The sequence below is a fragment of the Micromesistius poutassou genome, assembly GCF_964030765.1.
Source record: "Micromesistius poutassou genome assembly, chromosome: 12".
In the NCBI taxonomy this organism is placed as follows: Eukaryota; Metazoa; Chordata; class Actinopteri; order Gadiformes; family Gadidae; genus Micromesistius; species Micromesistius poutassou.
In genome coordinates this window covers 8,213,115-8,231,403 of record NC_140282.1, presented here as the reverse complement: position 1 = coordinate 8,231,403, position 18,289 = coordinate 8,213,115, and the positions used below count along the sequence as shown (strand labels likewise).

Sequence of the window (18,289 nt, the reverse complement as noted above, 5' to 3'; positions counted from 1 at the left end):
GAGTAAACCCAGGGGCCCCACCCGGGAGCCAGACCCAGGGGGCCAGACCCAGGGGCCCCACCCAGGGGCCAGACCCAGGGGCCAGACCCAGGGGGCCAGACCCAGTGGCCAGACCCAGGGGCCCTACCCAGGGGCCAGACCCAGGGGCCAACACTCAGAGAGCTGTGGTACTCTAAAATCCTGAATCTATCCATAACCGAGGCTAGTGACAATGTAGGCCGAGTGTTTATCAGCGTCTCACATAAAAAACCCTGCGGCCGTTTAAAACAATGTCGCCCAATAATGACAAATCAATTCACAATTGATTAATAAACAATAACTAAAAAGGCTTTCTGAATACACATTTTGTGTTTGTGATAGGCAGTGGGCTCTCTGATCATAACCTCTGTGTTGGTGATAGGCAGTGGCTCTCTGATCATAACCTCTGTGTTTGTGATAGGCAGTGGCTCTCTGACTATAACCTCTGTGTTGGTGATAGGCAGTGGCTCTCTGACTATAACCTCTGTGTTGGTGATAGGCAGTGGCTCTCTGACTATAACCTCTGTGTTTGTGATAGGCAGTGGCTCTCTGACTATAACCTCTGTGTTCGTGATAGGCAGTGTGGGCTCTCTGACTATAACCTCTGTGTTTGTGATAGGCAGTGTGGGTTTCCCTCAAGGTGATGATCCTCATTCACCCTCCTTGTGATTCAAGCAGTAGGCTGTTCCTCGTTAGTGAGCAGTTCATTAAAAAGGAAACTCATTGACTGATGAGAGCGTCTTCACAGCACCTGGCAGGGAAGGAGAGCAGCTGGTTGTAGGCGAGGTGGAGAACCCTGAGGCGCGGGTGGCCCACCAGCAAAGCGCCCACGCTCTCACTCAGGCTGTTTCCCGTCAGGTAGAGTTCCTGGAGCGTGCTGAGGCTCTCCTCTGATTGGCTGCTGGGAGGGATCGTCTCCAGCGTATTGGCCGACACGTTTAGGTACTTCAAGCTGAGGTGCACGGGAGAAAACGACAAGAGAAGAGAGAGAGAGTTAGGATTAGTTAGAGAGTGAGAGAGTTAGGATTAGTTAGAGAGTGAGAGTTAGGATAAGTTAGAGAGTGAGAGAGTTAGGATAAGTTAGAGAGTGAGAGAGTTAGGATAAATTAGAGAGTGAGAGAGTTAGGATTACTTAGAGAGTGAGAGAGTTAGGATTAGTTAGAGAGTGAGAGAGTTAGGATTAGTTAGAGAGTGAGCGATTTAGGATAAATTAGAGAGTGAGAGAGTTAGGATTAGTTAGAGAGTGAGAGAGTTAGGATTAGTTAGAGAGGGAGAGAGTTAGGATTAGTTAGAGAGTGAGAGAGTTAGGATAGAGTTGGTGTGGGGTGGACTTTTAGGAGTCTTAGGAGTAATTATTGCTTAAGGTAAAGTTTTAATGGGACATAATAGTATAGTAGTGTCCTTAAAAGATTGGATGATTTGGAATTTGCAAAAATATGTCTTTCTTCATTCAGCAGGACGGTGGAGCTACAAAAACAATATTGTGGTTTGGATTCATTATTAATTAAATTAAGGTCTACTGTAAAACACTGTAGAATTTTCCCCCAATTCAGGTCTCCACTGTGAATCCTTAGAAAGTCGTACAGATGTAGAAACGGCAGGAGACACCACCCTCAGACCAGAGATTGATCAGCGGTCAGACGTCGAAGCGTCGAAGGCTTCCACTACATTAGAGTACGGTAGCTTCTGCTCCAAATGGACAAGGCTGGGATCTTCCAGCAGGAAACAGCCGGGAGTCTAAAGCTCATGTTACTACCTTCCACAACCCAGCATTCAACATTCATTATACCATTCAGCACAGACACACAGTTCACCAGCATCACTTTGTTTTGACATCTGTGGAGCTCAGAAAAAAAAAAAAGATACAACTATAATAATAGCATTTACATTTACAATCAGGGAATTTAGCAGAAGCTTTTATCCAAAGTGACTTACATAAGTAGATTTGTCAGAAGAAAGAGAAACAACAATATATCTCTGTGGGTACAGTAAGGATGTCCATAGAACCAAGTGCCAAGCACTAACAATAGCTCAGTAGTATTTTTAAGTGCCGGGACGTACAACAGACAATAAGTATGTATAACAGCAGCAACACAACTGATGGTGTCATGTGACAGAATGTGTGGGACAAGCGGAGGAAGGAGGAGGAGGAGAAGGAGGAGGAGGAGGAGAAGGAGGAGGAGGAGGAAGGAGGAGGAGGAGGAAGGAGGAGAAGGAGGAGAAGGAGGAGGAGGAGGAGGAGGAGGAGGAGGAGGCTCACTTCAGGGCCTTGCAGAAGAGGCTGTGGGGCAGCCTGCTGAGCCGGTTGTGCTGGAGGTCCAGGGCCTCCAGGGGGACGTGGTCCAGCAGGTCAGGGAGCGTCTGCAGGAGGTTGTTCCCCGTGAGCAGCCTCCTCAGACTCATGCTGTTCAGTAACCTGTCAGAGGCCGGCGGTAGAGGCAGCGACATGAAGGGAGGAGCACGTCCACCTCAACCGGGAGGAGACCAGAGTACTGGTCTCCTGTACAGGGGCTGTTAGATCAGAACCTGGCTATCAGGAACACACCTTGGTGCATAACCTACTGAGACTGAATAATGTTGTTGAACTAAAGTCTGTTTTACCGACTGGGACGGGGGACTGGGATGGACTGGGACTGAATGGGACCGACTGCATCTGGACTGGGATGTCTCTTTAAGAAAGACTGATTTACTGGTTCCGTTTTGAAGTGCAACATGTGGTAAATATGGGAGGTTATTCGTGCCTTTGTTATGACGTCAGTAGTACAATGTGCCAAAACCTTTTGTTCATGTGCCTTTCACCTCTGATGACTCATGAAACAGACTCACTGTGAGGACTCTGAGATGTTGTGACTGGGCTCCAACACTGCGACCTGAAGCAGGTGTTTGTGAACCTGCAGCCCTCACACCCACCTGCTGCACTCAGCTCGTTCACTAGCTGATTATAATGACAGTGTAAACCTGTGGGGTACTGATTCATGGACAGACTTCTGCCCTCGGAGCTCAGAGGTCAGAGTTGGAGGTTTCCCACGGAACACTGAGGTGTGATCACATGACGGGCAGCCCACCTGGACGGCAGCTCTGTCAGGGAGTTGTGGGCGATGTCCAGCACCTCGACCATCCTGCTGTCACACACCCAGTCCGGAAGGTACTCCAACTGGTTCCTGCAAACACACACACACACACACACACACACACACAGATACACACACGCATATGCACACACAGATACACATACACACACACACACACACACACACACACACACACAGATACACATACACACACGCACACACACACACACACACATACACACGCACACAGGTATACACTAAGAGCTGACATTAAAGTTACATGATATATATATATATACAGTATATAGTGGTTATAGGATATAGGAATAACCACAACACCTACGTATTAATTCACTCCATACACTTTTGAGTTCATATACATTAAAGCACTTAAATGCAAACATTGTGGACATTAAGTGTTACTTATACTGCTTCGCCAAAGCTAATGGTTATGGCCCTCATAATGTCTTTGACACTGGAAAGGTTTTGCCTGGGGGAAACACATTAATTAAAATTAAATTAAAGTATTTTTAACCCATCGAGCCAGAACTCACCGTGATAGGTCCAAGTTGGTCAGCTGATTGGGGACAGGGTAGATGTTGACCATGGTCAGACCTAAGGACAGATCACAGCGTTGATAAGTTAACACACATGTTCATTCGGCCTAATACAACTAAGTGGAGACAGGGAGCATTAGAAGACTACACTGGCTCTAGGTCATTGTCCCAACCTCTCAGGGGCCACACCACTACCCCAACAAGGACTTCAACACACCAATGATTTAAAAAAAACAGCTGATCATTCTGATTATGGAACACGGACCATCCAAATAATAGTTATGTTTTGTATAACAAAAAAAGCATAATTAGACCAGAACATGTATCACCACAGAGATGAGATGTGCCTGACGTGGAATCCTTTGTCCAATATATTTTTCTCTTGCCTCTGTTGCACAGTAACGATGTCAGGAAGATGTAGTGAATGTTCTCCCCCACTGCAGCCCAGCGCCTGGCCTCACTGGCTGGGTCTACCCCCCCACTGGAGCCCAGCGCCTGGCCCCACTGGCTGGGTCTACCCCCCCACTGGAGCCCAGCGCCTGGCCTCACTGGCTGGGTCTACCCCCCCACTGGAGCCCAGCGCCTGGCCCCACTGGCTGGGTCTACCCCCTCACTGGCCCCACTGGCTGGCTCTACCCCCTCACTGGCTGGCTCTACCCCCTCACTGGCTGGCTCTACCCCCCCACTGGCTGGCTCTACCCCCTCACTGGCTGGCTCTACCCCCTCACTGGCTGGCTCTACCCCCCCACTGGCTGGCTCTACCCCCTCACTGGCTGGCTCTACCCCCTCACTGGCTGGCTCTACCCCCTCACTGGCTGGCTCTACCCCCTCACTGGCTGGCTCTACCCCCTCACTAGCTGGCTCTACCCCCTCACTGGCCCCACTGGCTGGCTCTACCCCCTCACTGGTCTCACTGGCTGGGCTCCACTGCTCTGCGTGACTCACGGTTGCCGGCGGCCTGCAGCATCCTGAGGCTCTGGCCGCTGAGGGTGAGCGTCTGCAGGCGGTTGCGCTGGCAGAGCAGGGTCTCCAGGCTGCAGAGGAGGCTCAGGTCCAGCGACGTCAGGCCGTTGTCCCTCAGGTCCAGCTGGGTCACGTGACCGATGGCCTCCGGACTCTCGCTGGTCACCCAGCGCAGCCCGTTCAGACTGCAGGAGTAAAGTGCACAGGGAGACGCTAGCACAGTGGTTCTCAAGTGGGGGTGTGCTGAGCAAGTTTACATTCTGAAAGCTACACAACACATCAAATACAAAGAAAGAAAATGGAGCGGTGAAGTGGTTGAAACATCTGAAAACACGAGAAAGGAGAATCCAAGAAGAAAGAAGAAGAAAGCGCATCCACAAACACCAAAATGTCGTCAGGAGGAATACATTTTAATCGGATTCACCTGCTCTGACCCTGGAGGGGTCACCTCTACCTGCTCTGACCTCTACCTGCTCTGACCCTGGAGGGGTCACCTCTACCTGCTCTGACCTCTACCTGCTCTGACCCCCCCTGGCATTGTGCTTCTTTTGTGGGGAGTAATGAGCCAACAGTTGAAGCACAGGCCCATGTCTCTCACTCAATAAAGAGTTAATGTTCATGTTTGTGCTGCCAAATAGAACGCACACACAATATTTATGTTCATTTCATTTTTTTCTTCAAAAATGTTTTGTCCCAGTGGGGGGAAAAAATATATATATCTTAGAGGGGGGGTACACTAGTAGAAAGAGTTAGAGAACCACTGCGCTAGCATACACACACACACACATATGTAGATGTGTGCGAGGTAAGGGAGGCTTTCTCTGCTCTTTGGGGGGGGGGGTAGGGTTACAGAGATGTCATAAGATGTGGCCTGTGAGGCCCCTGGAGGATGTCACTGGGGCGGGGGGGCTATGCAAATCAAACGGACGTGACTCGACCCGATGATCAACAAGAACAGGACGGCGTGTGCTCACCGCAGGTCCACATTCCTCACGTGGCTCATGGGGGCCAGGACGCTGAGCTCCAGACGCTCCACGCGGTTCCCGGCCAGGGCCAGCCTCTCCACCCCGCTCAGCCCCCGCAGAACCGCAGGGATCTGGGGGAAGGCGTTGAAAGAGAGGCCCAGGCTGCTCAGCTGGGACAGGCCTCCCAGCTCCTCCGGCAGGGAGCTCAGGTCATTCCCCTCCAGAGAGAGAGTCTGTAGGCTGAGAGAGAGAGAGGGAGAGAGAGAAAGAGAGAGAGGAAGAAAGAGAGCGAGAGAGAGAGAGAAAGAGAGTGAGAGAGAGAGAAAGAGAAAGAGAAAGAGAGAGCAAGAGAGAGAGAGAGAAAGAGAGAGAGAGAGAAAGAGAGAGGGAAAGAAAGAGAGCGAGAGAGAGAGAAAGAGTGAGAGAAAGAGAAAGAGAAAGAGCGAGAGAGAGAGAGAGAAAGAGTGAGAGAGAGAGAGAAAGAGAGTGAGAGAGAGAGAAAGAGAAAGAGTCAGAGAGAGCGCGAGAGAGATAGAGAGAGAGAGAAAGTCGTGCAGAGGGTGAGTTCTGACAGACAGATGATATTCATATCTATTTGAACAGCTTACAGTTTTCCGAGCAACACCAGACTACATTATTAAAGACGGTGTCTGAAGCTGATCTCCTGAAGGCTCTGATCCAGACCGGCAGTCGATGCCTTAACCAACAGACCTGGGTTGATTTTGGAGAAATCTATTATTTTGAATAAGAGTAAAAACTTAAATAATCAATTAATCAATGAATCCAGCATGCATGCATGTGTGTGTGTGTGCGTGTGTGTGTGTGTGTGTGTGTGTGTGTGTGTGTGTGTGTGTGTGTGTGTGTGTGTGTGTGTGTGTGTGTGTGTGTGTGTGTGTGTGTGTGTGTGTGTGTGTGTGTGTGTGTGTGTGTCCCACCTCTGGAGGGTTCCTATCTGCACAGAGACATCCTTCAGGCCGTTGCAGGAGAGGTTGAGCTCCGTGAGGGTGAGGATCTCACACACGGCCTCGGGGAACGCGCCCAGACGGTTGTGGGACAGGTTGAGGCTCTTCAGCTGAGTGAACCTGGAGGAGTCAGGAACGATATTCATGTGTTCATGAGGATCTGAGTTCCTTTCTTTATTTCTGTCTTTTTCCTGTGTGGGTTATATGCAGAGCTGAATACTTGTAGAGCAGTGACAGGGTGAGGGTTAATCTGTGACAGGGTGAGGGTTAATCTGCGACAGGGTTAGGGTTAATCTGTGGCAGGGTGAGGGTTAATCTGTGAAAGGGTGAGGGTTAATCTGTGACAGGGTGAGGGTTAATCTGTGACAGGGTGAGGCTTAATCTGTGACAGGGTGAGGGTTAATCTGTGACAGGGTGAGAGTTAATCAGAGAATGTCCCCCTCTGTGTCTGCGGGGCCCTTCACCTGGGCAGGTTGAGCAGGCCCCCGGGCCCCTGGGGGCTCATGAAGTTGTGCCTCAGGTTGAGGTGTGTGAGGTCCTGGCTGTAGAACAGGTACTCTGGCACCGCCTCCAGGTTGTAGCAGGAGAGGTCCACCAGGCACACCGTCTGGGACACCACCTAACACACACACACAGGCACACGCACACGCAACCGCACACACACACACAGACACAGACAGACGCACACACACACACACACACACACACACACACACACACACACGCACGCACGCATGCACATGCACACACACACACACACACACACACACACACACACACACACACACACACACACACACACACACACACACACACAGAGTGATCTACCTTTAATGTTTGTCACACTAAAAGTGAAGGTGCAGGGTGAATACACACAAAGACGTGAATAGAATTTTCTGCCAGGCAGTGTGGATGGCTTGAATGGCGCCTGAACTTCTCACGCGAGTGATGCAAACTGGTCATTTGAGTTCAAATATTTGAACTTTCCATGAAAGGAGTTGGGGACACTGGACCGGAGATGTTGTTACTTCACGGCTAGTTTTGAATATTGATTATCATCAGATATCAGCCAAGTTCTTCCTTGCAAGCATTGTTGGCTGAGATCCTGAGGATTCTCAGTATATTTTTGCGCTCTCTCTCTCTCTCTCTCTCTCTCTCTCTCTCTCTCTCTCTCTCTCTCTCTCTCTCTCTCTCTCTCTCTCTCTCTCTCTCTCTCTCTCTCTCTCTCTCTCTCTCTCTCTCTCTCTCTCCAGATCCACCAAAAAGCCGACATCAATCATCATCTCCATAGTAACGACTGATCTGAGTCTCCACTTAAATACAACTTGGTACCAGTCCATTTGGATAAAAACACACACCACACACAAAGACTCACACAGACTCACACAGACACACACACACACACACACACACACACACACACACACACACACACACACACACACACACACACACAGTGATCTACCTTTAATGTGTGTCACAATCAAAGTGAAGGCGCAGTATGCATACAAAGTCAATACAAAGACATGAATAGATTATCCGCCGGCAGCGCGGATGGCTTGAATGGCACCCGAACTACTCTCGCGAGTGATGCAAATTTGTAATTTGCTCGAGTTCAAATATATAACTTTCTGTGACAGGAGTTGGGGACGCTGGACCGGAGATGTTGTTACTTTTGACGGCTCATTTTGAATATTGATTATTATCAGCCAAGTTTTGCCTTGCAAGCATTGTTGGCTGAGATCCTGTTGATTCTCAGTATATTTTTGCTCTCTCTCTCTCTCTCTCTCTCTCTCTCTCCTCTCTCTCTCTCTCTCTCGACTGATCTGAGTCTCTTCCTAAATACAACTTGGTACCAGTCCATTTGGATAAAAACACAACACACACACACACACACACACAGGCTCACACACACAGGCTCACACATACAGGCTCAAACACACACACACACACACACACACACACACACACACACACACACACACACACACACACACACACACACACACACACACACACACACACACACACATTGACACATTGTAGACGGAGGATAAATCTGCAGCTAATGGGATCTGGTGTTTTGGAGGGAGACGAGGGGAGAGGGCTTTCCACGGCACGGTGTGTGCTGGCCTCCCTGACTCAGGAAGGAACCTAGACACAACGGCCATTAATTAGGACATTAGAGACAGACAGCAGACAGATGTAACGGCGGAGGGCAGATGGTCGGACAGGAGCGGATAGGGGGTCTGGGAGACACACACAAACAGCACATACAAACGGCCATCTCGGCCATCTCGCATGCTTTCATACGAGTACCGTACACAACAGAGTGACAGAGTGACAGAGAGACAGAGAGACAGAGAGACAGAGTGACAGAGAGACAGAGAGACAGAGAGACAGAGTGGTAGAGAGACAGAGAGACAGAGACAGAGAGACAGACTGACAGAGTGTTAGAGAGACAGAGAGACAGAAAGACAGAGTGACTTAAAAGTCTTCAACTGAGTGAACTTCTTGTGTTGCTCCGATGTCATTGACCACACTCATTTCTCTGGGTGCTTACTTTGGACGCCTGGCGGTGCCACCGCTGGTAGTCGGCCAGGGAGTCGAAGTTGACAAAGTACGTCTGGGCCTGCGGTCCGGTGGAGCTGAACATCAGACAGTGCTGCCTCCGCCTCACCTCCTCCACCTCCACACCGACACACAGGGGACAACATCTTCACTACCTCCTCCTCACTTCCTCCACCTCCAACATTTGACATGTAATATTGGGGGGTGAAAGGAGTAAAAGCAGGGAACAATTCAAACAGACAGACAGACAGACAGACAGTCTCACACCTTCCCCCCCACCAGAGGCAGGATGTGCATCTTGCCCTCTTCCCGGTCTTTGAGCGAGGCGACCGTCAGACATGTGCCGCAGAGGATGACCTGTCGCTCCGCCCACTTGTGCAGCTGGGTCTTCCCCTTTCTGACACTGAACACGCCCCTCAGCAGGGCGCGGTCCTGCTGGTCCACGTTCACCGGCCGCTCTGGGGGGGGGGGGGGGGCAGATGTTAGAGGAGAGGGGGCATGTGATACTTCTGCCTCCATCGTAATAATGAATTTGTTCTTAATGACTTGCCTGGTTGAAGAAGGTTTCAATCGTACACATCTAAAACGGGAATCTACACTCTACGGTAAAAGTAAAAACCCATCACGGAGGCTGACAGGGTACGAGGTCACATGTGTGATGAGGTCATCAGGACGGACCTTGAAGCTGTTCTCATGCCAGCGCTGACGTCAGCTCAGAGACGCCATCGCCTCCCCAACCCCCTGACCCGTCTGATGTACAGCCCAGCCCAGCCCAGTACAGTACAGTACAGTATGTACACTCTCTCCCTCTCTGTGGGCCTCAGCCTTTAATCAGGGGATTATGTTTCCTCTGACTTCAACAGAACAGAAAATAGTTCCTTATCACATCTGAGTTCAATTCTGTGAAATCTCTGTGTCACAACGCTTTGAGGAACACGAAATGAGACACGTTGTTTCAAATGTCAAGATCCCTGCTTCTGTCAGTGGTGCATACGTGACTCTATATCTGAGTGTATATACAGTGTATGTAAGTGGATGATTTAACCTTTATTTATCCAGGTAGAACACATTGATATTCAACCCCCCTATGCCATAGTGACCTGCCCAGGAGGGCAGCCTAGCACAGGGTCACGTTTCAAAGACAAAATTATCAATTTACTAATCTTTCAGGAGGAAGTCAGTAAAGGAGATGAGATCATTCAGTTCCAGGCCCGTTTGCAGCTCATCACAGTTCGACTCTGGGGCTGAAGCTGAAGCTTCCTCCTGCCTCCCAGTCCGGTCCTGAGCGGCTGCGGCGTTCGACCACTGGATGAGTTTCCCAGTTTGTCCCCTTCCACCTCCAGTCCCCTCATCTCCATATGTAGAGGAGAGCGCCGTCGTTTGACATGCTGAAGGACACAGCAGACAGCCGGCCGTTTATTACGGAGCAGCACCTGAAGCCCTCTCCACTCGGGTTTAACTGCTCCTCAGATCCTCTCGCTGATCCGTCCCCAGCTGAGTGGCCTCTTATTCACCGTCTCTGACGTCTCTTACCTGCCTGCTGATTCCACAAGGGCATCCAAAGCCGGCTCAACTTTTAACAAGCAAAAGAACTTGTAGGGAACAAGTCTAACTTGTCAGGGCAGGTTGATGGATCTGTCTGTCCTCCCTCAGAGACAGCCTGGACCGCAGCACAGAGGAGATGTTTATCACATCGATTCATCCCCCCCTCCTTCTCTCCATCCAACTCTCCTTCTCTCCACTCCTCCTTTTCTCCATCCCCCCTCCTTCTATCAACTCCTCGTCCCTCTATCAACCCCTCCTTCCATCATCCACCCCTCCTTCTCTCCTCCTCTCCTTCTCTCCATTAATCCATCATTCAGTCGATCAACAGCGTCTAAACCACTTTTGGTACTTTTGCTTCCAGACAACATTTAGCCTTTTACCAGCCTCCATTTATCTAGATCAAAAAGACACTAACAGGTAAACTAACTTTTCCAACAATGGTGGAACAATGAAACCAGTGCCGACATCACCGTGTATGTAAGAAGAATTACCTTGAATATGTCATTCTATTCATAGCATATCCTGGGAGGACTCACACAAACCAACACACGCAATGAACGATTACCCATTTGCACAAACAAAGGACCACACGGTCTGGGAGATGAAACTGTCTTCTCTCTTGGCTTCAAACATCCACTTAATGACTTCCATTTCCCAATTCTACCGAGGAGAATTTAGCGTGCTGCTGCCTTAAATGTACAGGGTTTGTGGCCTTGGAAACAGACAAATCTGAAGCTCATGTTTAATCTCTGCTCATATGAATCTGGTCCCCCTCCAGATCAGATGGATTCTCAGCAGACTCTGCCCTGGTCGGGCCAATCACAACCCTGTATCTGATATGGGGCGGGATTGATGGACTGATGATATTGACTGTGAAAAGGGACTGAGTTTCCTGACACATTAATGTGACTTGGTCTGGCAGAGTCAGGCTGCTTTTGTTTAGTTCTAGTTGTGTTTTGTTTTGAGGACTTGTATGCCGATTTACTGCTTTGTTGTCCATAAACTCGTACTGACAGACGCACGATTATTATAAAAGATAAGTGTCATATCACCATCATTAACAAACGTGCGCGCACTAAATGCACTTCTGCAGATCGGGTATGAAGAAGTGAAGAAGAAGACCAATGATCCCGGTGACGGATGTTTGGGTGAAGCCAGGGAGACGTGATAGGGTTCAAACGGTGATCAAAGTCCAATCAGAGCTCGTTCTGATGACTCAGCAGAGGGGCGTGGCCTACCCTGTGAGTGACAGGCAGTACCGGCCAGTCCTGTTCAGCACGGAGCACTCTCTCTCTCACTCAGTGAGCGGAGGTGGAGGATTGCGTAACATTTTAATGTATGTTGTTATTGCGATGGGAATCCCAAGGAGCTCAGGCACCAGATGCCTCAGGCACACGCTGACTGAAGTCTACGAGGAACAGTCCATTAACCCGCTCACACTCTCCCCTCGGGGAGAAGACAAGGAACCGAGGAGGAGTGGAAAACATTTCATGAACAAAAAAGTACATTTGTCAGAAGAAAGAAACAACAAGAAACAACAATATATCGCTGTCAGTACAGTAAGGACGTTCATAGAACCAAGTGCCAAGCACTAACCATCATTAGGTTAACCCATTCCCAGTACACAGCAAAGATAGCTAGGGTAAGAGGCAACACAATGCTAAGAACTATTTTTATTTATTTTTCTTGATATGATCCTGACTGATCACGGCGTGGGTTGAGTGAGGTTCAGTGAGGCGAGTGCAGAGACCCCATGGCCTGTACAGCCAGCTACAGACTGCTATGTCATTACCCTGCTCAGGGAGCACACTGTCCAAATCTGGACCTTCAGGCAACACTCATGAGTCCGAGCCTCCATGATGCCTCTTTAGGGTTATAACATATTTCTAAAGATCCCCTCATCACTTGGTTTCATGGGGGGCATTCAGTTCAGACAGAAGAAAAGGATGGAAGGTTAATAAAGCTTGAAGGTTAAAATGATAAAAAATAAGTTAATATGCACTTTTTCGAAGAGGGACATATATACATGTGGGAATGAAATGGTTTGAATTTAGGTAAATGTTATGTGATGATTTCTCTATTACATTGATTAAATGGCTGTAACCACACATTTACATTTAGTCATTTAACACCTTCATGAAAATCCACTTACAGGGGAAGAAGGATTGAGGCATACAACTAATATCAAACTAACTAAGAGAAGATTAAGATAAGAGATGCTGCACAACCAAGTTCATCATCGAAACTACACAGAGTGGTCAGTAGTAAGGGAAGACGATAAACCAGGTGAGCAGCAGTTTAATTATAGTTGACTCCCAATAGAAAGCTTTATTGGACAGTGAGGGTGTTTTACATACAAATTCAGCTTCTACACAGCTGTTCAGATTAATATTCTAATTTCAGTAGTTTTGCTAGTTTCAGTTTTGAATGTCATTGGTGTTTTATATGCACAGGTTTAACAATGCCTGCCAGCCAACTGCAAACACGCTAGAGGCCACTTGGAATCACAACCGATGGGGGCCACAGACTCTAATGAGTGTCCAATGAACAAGCTTGGATTTCTGATTATCATCCTTTAATATCACACAGATATACTCCTATGGATTGACGTTTTTTATAATGAAGATAAGGGCAACACAATGCCGTATGTATTTGACATCATCATTTTAGAGTGTAATAGAACCAAACACCTTCTTGAGTCTCTGAAATGGTCAGCAGTAGTGCCACCGCACAAAATCTATACCGCACATACTTTGGCTCCAAACTGCAAGTCATGAATGAAGCCTGAGCACATGGGCCGGTTCAATGTACCGCTGGCAAGGCGGCTGCTGGGAGATCAAGAACATATTAGCTCTAAACCAGGTCCCAGACTATATAGATCCCTCCGCTGTTAAGAGAAGGCGCTGGACCGCCTTGTAGAGTTCAGAGAGGCCGGAGGGACGTCTCAGAGACCTGAGCCCAGCCTCTCTGCCATGGGGCTTGAAGAGAAGCTCAGTGGACTCCCAGCCTGCCCCCCTCTCCTCATCTGGCCCTGGGTAAAGCCCAGCCAGGGAACCAGCAGCCTGGTGGCCTCACAGCCTACCCCACTCTCCTCCTTTCCTCCTCTGGAGCTGTAAAGCCCAGCCAGGGACCCCGGCCCCGGGGGACGGCTGATTTCATGAGCTGTGTGCTTCATTAAATCTGCATTTGCCAATGCTTTGCTCTCTCCTCTCCCCCCAGCAGGGGGCTGGGTGGGCGGTCCGGGGCTGCACTCAGAGACCTGGAGGAGGGTCATGGGGTACCAGTACTAGGGTACCGTCGAAGGGTACCAGTACTAGGGTACCGTCGTAGGGTACCAGCACTAGGGTACAGTCGAAGGGTACCAGCACTAGGGTACAGTCGAAGGGTACCAGTACTAGGGCACCGTCATAAGGTTAGGGTTAGGGTTAGTTGTTGAGGCTGAGCAGGCGTTTGAATTGCATTTGAAGTATTTATTTATTGTATTAGTAAAGTATATAATAGTGAGGTTAGCGTACTGCCTCGTCACAAGGAGGTTGAAGCTCTTTTTCCTGTTCAGATAAAACACGATGCTTTGTGCGACAGACCGCAACGGCCAAGGTACAGCCAGCCCTGGTCTGACCCTGGGGGAGAAACGCTCAGCGCTCGTCTGGAACCACCAGGGCTACAGACCCAGCAAACGGCCAGTCTCAAACTGTCATATATCATCTCTATGCAGTGATTATGTCATGATGAAAGTTGTTTAGTGTGATTTTTCCACAAAACTCATTTAGCTTTGCAGCAGCTACAAGTTCAAAGGGGAAATGATAAGCACATGCGCACATTTATTCCCGACATGAGCAAGGCCAGAAATGATCATATTTCTGCACAGCGATATTAGAAACATGACTAATGCCAGCGGTGGTTTGTGTTCATGAATCATAAGCTGATCAGATATCAATGAAAACACGGTGGTATCAATTTCTGTCCATAAAACCAGACCTTCTGCACAACCCTATAATTTATATCATTTCAATAAACATATTATTAGACCTGTGGTTAACAATACAGGCAGAGACGTATGAGGATGAAAGTGTGTGTAATGGAAAGCCATCGCTCTAATTAACCTCATGGGTACGTCCCATGAGGTTAATTATCTATACTGACGACGAGGACCGGGTTCAATCCTCAACCTCTAAAAACCGAGGTGTCCTTGAGCAAGACGCCTGCCTTTTGCTTTTAACCGTATGAATAAAATAGTCAAACAACTTGAAGGCACAGTAGGTAAGATTTGAGAGAAGAGAGAGAGCAGAAAAAAGAATATCAGAGAAAATATATTTGTCATAAATATATTGCCTGTTAAGCCCTTTGAGACTGTACCTGTGATTAAGGGCTATACAAATAAAATTGAATTGAAGTCTGTAAGTGTAGTTTGAAGTGTGTATGTTTGTGTGTGTATGTTGTGTGTGTGCATATGCATGTGCGCGTGCGTGTGTACATGCATGCGTGCGTGTGTGTGTGTGTGTGCGTGCATGCATGTGCGTGTGCGTGCGTGCGTGTGTGTGTGTGCGTGCGCTGCTCACCGCTGTAGAAGCGGATCATGCAGCTGAGGTCGGAGAGGTTGGCCTCCTGCTGCACGCGGACCGGCTCCCTGAAGCCCAGTGCCGCCAGGTAGTCAAACACCATCTGGAGGGGCCGCTCGGAGGGGCCCAGACGCCTGCAGCACAGACACACACAGTTACAGACACACAGACACAGACAGATACACAGACATACACAGACACAGTTACAGACACAGACATCAGCCTCTGGAGGGGCCGCTCCCAGGGGCCCAGCCTCCTGCAGCACAGACACAGACACACAGACATACAGACACACAGACACACAGACACAGACACACAGACATACAGACACACAGACACAGACACACAGACATACAGACACACAGACATACAGACACACAGACACAGACACACAGACATACAGACACACAGACACAGACACACAGACATACAGATACAGACATACAGACACAGACATGCAGATACAGATATCGTCTGCAGTGATTCACAAACTTATGAACAGAAAAATCGACACACAGACACATTAGTTTCCCAAATGTCGTGAAAATGTATCCTTATGACACTATCACAAATTATGTAATAATGATTATATAAATTACTATTTACTTTATCAGGTTGTGTGTACATTCCTCTCTCCGGCTAAAGGCAACACCGTCAGTTTGCATTTGTCTCACCACTGGAGCCAAGATTGGTATTGACAATTTCCTCTACTCCCCGTTCAGCCCATGAGAATCCCCTTTGCTTTGGGACTCTTTGATCCTCAGATGTTTATTCCTACCATGGGACTATACGAGTTGTTTCATTAAGGATGCTTGTTAAATGCTCCCAGTATGACTTCCCAGAATCATGCTTCATTAAATCAAATACTTTGTGTCCTAAAACAAACTGTTTTCATCAATAAATACCAGTAATGGGAACATCACTAACCTCCGTGGCAAATTTGATGTAATACGGATAAATCTGTTGATCAGATGAGCATCAGACTCTCTCCCTGCATTCAACTTCTTTGGCCTTTAGAAACTATTCTGCTGGTCTGCACACACACACACACACACACACACACACACACACACACACACACACACACACACACACACACACACACACACACACACACACACACACATGCACGCACTCTCTCCCACTCTCACACACAAACACACACACACACGTATGCGATGCATGCACACACACACACACACACACACACACACACACACACAGTTACGCGCATGCACGCACACACACACACACACACACACACACACACACACACACACACACACACACACACACACACACACACACACACACGCTCTCCTTCTTGCTCTAACACACACACACACACACACACACACTCTCCTTCTTGCTCTAACACACACATACACACACACCCCCCCCCCCCCCCGAAGACGGCTGTATATGATGCGTATCATCTGCGTCGTCCGTGCCGCGTGCAGCGGCCGGAGATAAGGGTGATCCGATGGCGCCCGCTGTCACCCTACCTGAGCAGGTCTCCGTGCAGCTGGACGTACAGGGCCTGGCCGTCCCGCTGGGCCAGCAGCTCCTCCACCGTGGTGCTGGTGGAGCACAGCACCAGCTGCAGGTCGGCCTGGGGCCCGGCGGAGGGCGGGGCCCCGGGGCCGGCGGGCTGGGGGTCCGCGGCCCCCGCCCCGTACAGACACACACAGCCCCGCTGCGTGTCCCCCTTCAGCCAGTCCCGCTCCCGCGATCCGAACCGGGTCTTCCTGCTCACGCAGCCGCGGCTCCCGATCCGCCTCACGTTACGCTGAGGGAGACACACACACACACACACACGCGCACGCACACACACACACACAAGCACGCACACACACACACACGAGCATGCACACGCACACACACACATGCACATGCACGCACACGCACACACAGACACACACACGTGTTACGCTGTGGTCACAACACACACACACACACACACACACACACACACACACCTCCTCAAAGTATCATCTCCTTTAAACCACGATGCTCTCCTTGTTTTAGAAATAATTTTCCTTAAAGTCTGAAAGCAGATAACAAGCAGACACTGGAGAAACCGAGAGAACAAATGGATAACTTTCTACTCTTGTTAAGGTGTGTCTTTATAGGCAGTGTGGGCACAGCAATGAGGGCCACAGAAACTCCATGAGCCTAACTACCTGAACACATTAAAGCTCACTAAGGCCGTACTGCTGGTGACCTCGGGCTCACATCACAGGTTACACGGGAATACACACGATTAACACATTAACTTAACACTTGTACACTTAATCTAACATCAGAGCTCAAACACCTGTGGTCAATCATCATCTAACATCAGAACTCTAAAACCAGGCTCATGTTCTCATGCTCATGTTCTCATGTCGCCAAACTCCAGAGAGTTGCGGCTCGCACGGTGTCAGGTCTGAGGATCATCTGAGGAGGCTCAATCACCACAACCAGCCAATTAAACCCACACCACCTCCGTCGCTCCTCAGAGTGAACCAACCCCGTCCTGCTCCCCGCGACAACCCCTAAATCACGACCTGCCTTCAGAACGCGGATCTCCGTAGAAACATGGGCTCCACATGGACCCTCCCGGGCTCCGCATGGACCGTCCCGGGCTTCGCATGAACCGTCCCGGTCGCCCCGAGCCGCAGTGGACTGCAGCCCCGTCTGGAGCCCCATCGCCGGGGTTCGGGGTTCTCCTCCGCGAGTCCCCCCGTTATCTCCTCCGTTCTCCGGTTCCTTCGGGCTGCTGCTGGTCGGCAGCACCGCTGGAATGTCCTCCTCGTCCTCCATCATGGTCTCCTCTGTTATCATCTACCGATCAGAGCGACACCACGGGAGACGCGACGCGCGACTGGTGGAATCCCAGATGCACGCAGACGCGCGGCTGTAGGTGTCATCGCCCGGCGGCTGCGACGCCATCACGAGCCTGGAGATCTGAGGAGACGCCGACTGAAGACCTCATCAATATTCACGAGGGGGCGGGGCCACGAGCCTGGAGATCAGAGGAGACGCCGAGCGGAGACCTCATCAATATTCAGAGAGGGCGGGGCCACGAGCCTGGAG

The 18,289-nt window shown here is 49.6% G+C and overlaps 1 protein-coding gene across 1 annotated transcript in view; it reads right to left on the bottom strand.

The window, feature by feature from the left end:
• Window positions 1–18,037, bottom strand: part of phlpp2 (PH domain and leucine rich repeat protein phosphatase 2) — a gene marked incomplete at both ends in the record, with an annotated part of 23,428 nt that extends 5,391 nt beyond the window's left edge. The window contains 13 exons of the mRNA XM_084475912.1: window positions 770–970; window positions 2,279–2,434; window positions 3,084–3,179; window positions 3,644–3,704; window positions 4,592–4,794; window positions 5,584–5,814; window positions 6,510–6,656; window positions 7,001–7,155; window positions 9,100–9,225; window positions 9,375–9,565; window positions 15,212–15,345; window positions 16,717–17,000; window positions 17,765–18,037. Coding sequence (XP_084332038.1) covers window positions 770–970; window positions 2,279–2,434; window positions 3,084–3,179; window positions 3,644–3,704; window positions 4,592–4,794; window positions 5,584–5,814; window positions 6,510–6,656; window positions 7,001–7,155; window positions 9,100–9,225; window positions 9,375–9,565; window positions 15,212–15,345; window positions 16,717–17,000; window positions 17,765–18,037 — 2,258 coding nt within the window. The remainder of the gene's footprint in view (window positions 1–769; window positions 971–2,278; window positions 2,435–3,083; window positions 3,180–3,643; window positions 3,705–4,591; window positions 4,795–5,583; window positions 5,815–6,509; window positions 6,657–7,000; window positions 7,156–9,099; window positions 9,226–9,374; window positions 9,566–15,211; window positions 15,346–16,716; window positions 17,001–17,764) is intronic.
• Window positions 18,038–18,289: the final 252 nt, after the last annotated feature.